At 39.5% G+C, this 6,357-nt stretch overlaps 1 protein-coding gene across 2 annotated transcripts in view; it reads left to right on the forward strand.

The window, feature by feature from the left end:
• Mettl16 (methyltransferase like 16) overlaps window positions 1-6,357 on the forward strand; it is a 74,270-nt gene that overhangs the window by 44,894 nt on the left and 23,019 nt on the right. For both annotated transcript variants that reach the window (XM_005402584.1, XM_005402583.2), the window contains exon 6: window positions 1,327-1,469. In XM_005402584.1, the coding sequence (XP_005402641.1) occupies window positions 1,327-1,469 (143 nt within the window). The remainder of the gene's footprint in view (window positions 1-1,326; window positions 1,470-6,357) is intronic.

Raw genomic sequence — 6,357 nt, forward strand, 5'->3', positions numbered from 1 at the left:
AGATTTACTTCTATGTTGTGTTCTTAGAGTTTAAGGTGCCCCCACCCCATTTGTATTGGGGATTGAGCCCAGAGCCTTTTTACTAAGCTGTATCCTTTTTTTTTTTTTTTTTTTTTTTTTTAGACCATCTTGCTAAGTTCCTTGGGCTAAGTTTGAATTTGTGTTCCTCTTGCCTCAGCCTTCTAGAGTGCTAGGATCATAAGTATATGCCACTGCCACCATGCCTGGTTTATAATTTCTAACTTTTACATTTAGGTCTTTGGTGCCTTTCTTTTTTTTCTTTTTATCTTGCATTTTTTTGAGACAGGGTCTTGTTATGCAGTTCAGGCTGGCCTTGAGCTCACTTTGTAGCCCAGGCTGGTCTCGAACTCTCAAAGATCCTCCTGCCTCAGCCTCCCAAGTGCTGGAATTGTACACCACCATGCCTGGGTTTTGGTGCATTTTGAGTTCATGTATTGAAATATAAAAAACAAAACCATAAAAGTACTAGAGGAAAACATAAGCAAATATTTAATCTTTGGGTAGATTTTCTGTGCATGGTATTAAGGCAGAAAACATGAAGAAAAATTAACAGATGAATTTTTAAATTTTATTTTATCTTATATATTTATTTTGCGAACTCAGGATTGAATCCATAGCCTTTGTACTTAGCTACTAAGCTATGTTCTCAGTCTTTCACCCCTTTTTAAAATTGTAAGACAGAGTCTCACACTTTGCTAAATTGCCCAGGCTGGCCTTGAGCTCGTGATCCTCCTGCCTCTGCCTCCCAGAATGCTAGAACTATTAAGCTTATACTACAGTGACTGGCAGAAATTTTTTAATGTTTGTTCACAAGGCTGGAAGATAAAATCTCTAGGAAGGAATATTTGCATGAATGCAGTTGTTTAAAATAGCATGGCAATGTGATTTTTAGGTATCCTTTTTTTTTTTTTTTTTTTGCCTTTTTGAGACACGGTGTCGTGATGCAGTTCAGATTGGCCATGAGCTCACTTTGTAGCTCAGGCTGGCCTGGAACTCGCAACAATCCTCCTGCCTCAGCCTCCTAAGTACTGGGATTACAGGCATGTGCCACCGTATTTGGCTGGCTGTGTGATTCCCCCCACCCACCCGGTACTGGGAGTCAAACTCATGACGTCGCGCTTGCTCGGCAGACACTTTGCCGCTGAGCTAAACCCCCAGTCCCACTATGTGATTTTTAAATCCTAAGTCTAGCATAATATTGGAAAGTAAAACTACATTTAAACATTCTTTCTTACAGCTGATTACAAAGACTTGGTTCTTAAGGTGGAAATATTTTTCTCCAGGGTTTTTGTTGTTGTTTTTCAGGGAGTAAACTCTAGAAATTCTCGAAGACCTCCACCTAGTTCTGTAAATACAGGAGGTATCACAGAAATCATGGCAGAAGGAGGTGAATTAGAGTTTGTTAAAAGGATCATCCACGACAGTTTACAGCTGAAAAAAAGATTAAGGTAGGTTGGTTGCTACAACATAGTAATATTTGCCCTCTCTGTAATTCCTATAGAAACTGTATGACTCAGAGAAAAAGTAATCAGTGAAGTCCGAAGAATAAAGAGACAAAGATTGAAAAGCTAGTGGATCCTACATTCTAGAAAGAGCAGTTTCTGAGGACGTTCTTGGGCATTTCGTTGATGTGTGTTTCCCATATTCATTTATACCACACAGACAGAAAGGATGAAAATACTAAATCATTATGTTGCTCCCATTAGTTTGGCCCTGTGATGGAACAAAACTGACTCAAATATGGCTTTTGATTAGAAAACAGATGGGTTCAAATCTGTCCTATGAACCAGAATTAATTTGTTGCCTGGTCCTTGAAGCAGTTTATGTTCTTGGAATCGTTCTCCCAAACAGTGACAGATGTGAGGACATTGAGCTGTCAAGAACTTAATGAGGGCAAACCGAGATCACTAACCAGTTCCAGAGCAGGGGTACAGCTATTCCTTTTAAAACGCTAATTAGTTCAGACAACACACCTTTCATTAAGCAGCACTGAGTATTCAAAAAGAGCTGCTTGTCTTGCTGGACTTTGCACCCTGCCACATGTTGTTGGCATGATGGATAATGTGGTAGTTCAAAGCTAAAAAAAGCTTTCAGCCCTTTGATTTAGCTTTGGGAAGGTTTTTTTTTTTTCCCTTCAGAGCTGGGAATCACACTTAATACTAACCTATCCCCAGCCTGATCTTAATAGTTCTTTAAGTGTGATAGATCAGTAGTATTAAGTACATGTACTTTGGTGTACAACCTGACTACTCTAGGTACTGCATATATATGGGATCATACAATGTTTGTCCTTTTATGAGTAAGTTTATTTTACTTAGCATAATATTTCAAGATTCACCAGTTATGGTGGTGCATGCTTTTAATTCCAGCACTCTGGAGGCTGAAACAGGAGGATCACAGTGAGTTCAAGGCCAGCCTGGGCTACGTAGTGAATTTTGTGCCAGCCTGAATGCCATAGTTGGATCTTGTCTCAAAAAAAAAAAAAAAAAATCAAAACAAAAGAAATATTTCTTCAGAACCCTATTTTCAGTTCTTCTGCATACCAGAGTAGAGTTGTTGGATAGGAAAGAATTTTTTTCCCCTTTTCTTTTGGATTGTAGGTATTTAGTTAGTTAGTGTCTTTTTTTTTTTTTTTTTAGTTATTGTCTTTTTGAGACAGGGTCTCACTCTGTAGTTCAGGTTGTCCTTGAGCTCACATTGTAGCCCAGGATGGTCTTGAACTCAAAATTGCAACAGTCCTCCTGCCTCAGCCTCCTGAGTGCTGGGAATACAGGCGTGTGCCACCATGCCTGGCCACAGATCATAGGTACTTAAAACTGCTTATTTTTGAAATAAAATAAAGTTTAAAAAGAAAGATTATTAAAAAAAACTGCTTATTTTTGTAAAAGACCAATTTGCAAATTAAAAGTATCTTGATTTGTTAATATGAGTTTATTTAAATGTTTATGGCCAAGCAGTTTGATTCTTTCCTGACATGCCTCTCAGAAAAGCTATACATTGCTGAAGCCAAAGGTTGATGCATTCTTGCTTTAATTAATTCTCCAAAGATACATTACAGTATGTTGAATAAAGACCCTTAAGAAATTCTGAGTACTGAGGAAATCTAAGCTAAAGTAAAGAGCCCTGAAAAGAGGTAACCAGACTGTGGCCATTTCATTATCTGTTGGCTTTGAGGGGACTGGAGGCAAACAGTAAGATGGGAACTGTAGCTGGCTGTCCTCGGCTGCAGTATTCTTGAGGTTGGTTTTAGGAGGCTTTTAAATAGCAAATTTCTTTTATTTCCAAAAGTTCATTTGAACTACAAAAATGAGCTTTAAAGAAATACCATTCTGGGCTGGGGGTGTAGTTCAGTGCTAGAGTATTTGCATAGCATGTGTAAGACCCTGGGCTTGATCACATATCCCCCCGCCCCGCGAGAAAGAAAAAGGAAAAAAAGAAAAGAACATCATGCTGAAGGACAGAAGTTGATTATGTTCCAAATTTGTCTGCACCTGGCTCTGTGGCAGCCACCAAACTGAATAAAAGGCAGAAGTTTGCTAGGAAGAATAAATTGCAAGAACCCACCGTGTCTGGATAGTCGGCCATTTCGAACCTGCATTATTTAGAGGAAGTATTACCCAGTTATGATTTATTTAAAAACAGAGCTCAGCTGTCTGCTCTGTTAAGACTCAGTCAGGTTGAGAGGGAATATAAGGGAAGAAGGGAAGAAAGGAAGTGATTTTTATTGGAAAGAGAATAGGGGCAATATTTTGTGGATAATTATAGCTCACAAGTATTACTCTCAGTTTCATACCTTACTGTGACCACTTATATTTGTTCATATTCTGGTTCATGTCTTCATATTTTTATAGTAGGCATCATAGTTGACATGTTTATACCACTGTGTGACTCACACTTTAGAATGCTATGAAGGCTGCATATTGTCAAGCTCTAAGAAATTAAGCTGGGCGTGGTGGTGCACACCTGTAATCCCAGCACACACGAGGCTAAAGCAGGAGGATCCCTGTGAGATCAAGGCCAGCCTGGAATATAGCTAGATGCTGTCTCAAACCAAACAAATAAAATTAAAGTAAAAGACTAAGGCCAGACGTGGTGGCGCACGCCTGCAATCCCAGCACTCAGGAGGCTGAGGCAGGAGAATTCTTGCAAGTTCGAGCCCAGCCTGGGCTACAAAGTGAGCTGAAGGCCAGCCTGAACTGCATAGCGAGACCCTGTCTCAAAAAGACTAAATAAATAAATGCATACATACAGACATACATACAAGTATCTAAAGCTTAGCATGTGTTTCTTGTCCCTTTGCAATGTTTTTCTTGCTGTCCCTGAGGAAGTACAGAAACTAAACAAATTTTGCAACATTAATGGGTGAAGTAAGTTAAGTATATTAGGCTGATCTCAGGATGGCACTCAGGGTGCCTGTCCGCCCCTTGAAGATGCCTCGCCTAAATCATGCTCACAGCAGTTGCAGTTTGGTTTTGTATCTTGAATTTTGCAGCTAGGAGGTAAAGATCCAACCTCCTTGTTTTTACCAGTTAAGGACCTAGAACCTGGATGTCTTGAGGTCTAGTCCAATGTCCAGGCTACAGTTGAACTTCTAAAGAAGTAGACAGACCTTTTATTGTTGATAAAGGTTTACAAGTGCTTGTCACCCTTTAATTTCTTTATGCCTGTGACTTGAGCTAACTTACTAGCATTTTCTTTTCAGAGACTCACACATCTGACCTTCTGGGTAAATTATTAGATTTCTTTGTCAGACTTCTCTTGATTTATTATTTGTTATTAGGTCTATAGCAGATGCTCTTTGGGAAGAGCATAAAATCATTTATGGCTTTTTCAGAAGCCAAAGAATCTGTAGCTTACAAAGTACCAGTTTAGAGCCGGGTGTGGTGGCTCATGCCTGTAATCCCCAGCACTCTGGAGGCTGAGGTATAAGATCGTTGTTAGTTCAAGGCCAGCCTGGACAACAAAGTGAGCTCAAGGCCGGCCTGAACTGCATAGCGAGACCCTGTCTCCAAAAAAAACCAAAAAACAAAAAACAGAGTACCAGCTTGATGTTGATTTCATCCACTCTTTCTCTTTTTTGCATTTTCCTTTCTGTTCCCCATCCCTTGTCAGCTGGTGGGATAGGCCTTTGATTTGGGTAAATTACATTTTTGGGACTAGGGCAACAGATTTAATAACCTGGGCTTCTGGAATGTGATTCTTTGATTTAGGTTTGAAATTTTCAATTCTTATTGGTAAAATGACATGGTAGTAGCTACCTCACACCTCAAAGGGTAGTTATAAAATTAAGTGAATACATATTTGGTATAATTAATGATGATGAGTATTAAATAGGGTCATTTTAACTCTTGCTTGTTCTAGGAATTTAGTAGATTTAAATGCCCCTCATGTTGAAAGGAAGTGTTATAGGTACTTTGATATTGTTTTCAAGTAGAGCTTACCTTCTCTCCCTTTCTGCTTTAAACTAGGTGCCTGTTTAGTAATGGGTATGGTGGTTGTTGTTTGGTACCAGGAATCAAACTCAGGGCCTCACGCTTGCCAGGCAGGCGCCATGCTGCTGAGTAACGTCCTGGCCCTTGGGGTATTATAAGAATGGTTGCAGAGAAAAATTTTAGATTTTACAATTGAACACTTAGTTAATTATCTAGCTGAAAGACTATTCAGTTCTACTGTGACCGTCTATGTGCCTTTATGAAAAGGTAAGCTACTTCATTTTCCTTGTTTATTAGTTTGGGGTAATATCTTTTGTAGTTAGAAGAGTTAAGTGAAATTTCATAACAGATGTCTTTTTGGGGGGAGTGCACTGGGATTCGAACTCAGGACCTCACTCTTGCCAGGTAGGCGCCATGCCACTGAGCTATACCCCTGGCCCCATAACAAATTTCATTTAATACGTAGACTACAATGTGTTTGAAAGTGTTGGATAATATTTCTGTTACTTACAATTTTCTATCTCTGAAACAGTGTTGTCACATGTACAGATTAGAAAATGAAGAATGCATTGATCCCAGCCCTGTGATGCAAGTGCTAGTTTATTTTTGGTGTTACTTTTAATTAGTTCTTCCCTTTTATGATTCGTGTAGTTGTAACTATTACAAACAGTTTTGTCTTTTGCTTTGTTTGAACGCCGTTTTTTTAAAATTCCATGTGTGTGTAATGGTATACACAGTAGTCATTCAAAATAGCCTGGCAAGCTGGGGATGTAGCTCAGCGGCACAAATGCCTGCCTGGCAAGCGCAAGGTCCTGAGTTTGATTCCCAGTACCACACACACACACAAAAAAAAAAACGGGCTAGGGATTTAGCTCAGCGGCACAGTGCCTGCCTGGCAAGCACA

The sequence above is a fragment of the Chinchilla lanigera genome, unplaced genomic scaffold, assembly GCF_000276665.1.
Source record: "Chinchilla lanigera isolate Chin_1 unplaced genomic scaffold, ChiLan1.0 scaffold00080, whole genome shotgun sequence".
NCBI classification, from domain to species: Eukaryota; Metazoa; Chordata; class Mammalia; order Rodentia; family Chinchillidae; genus Chinchilla; species Chinchilla lanigera.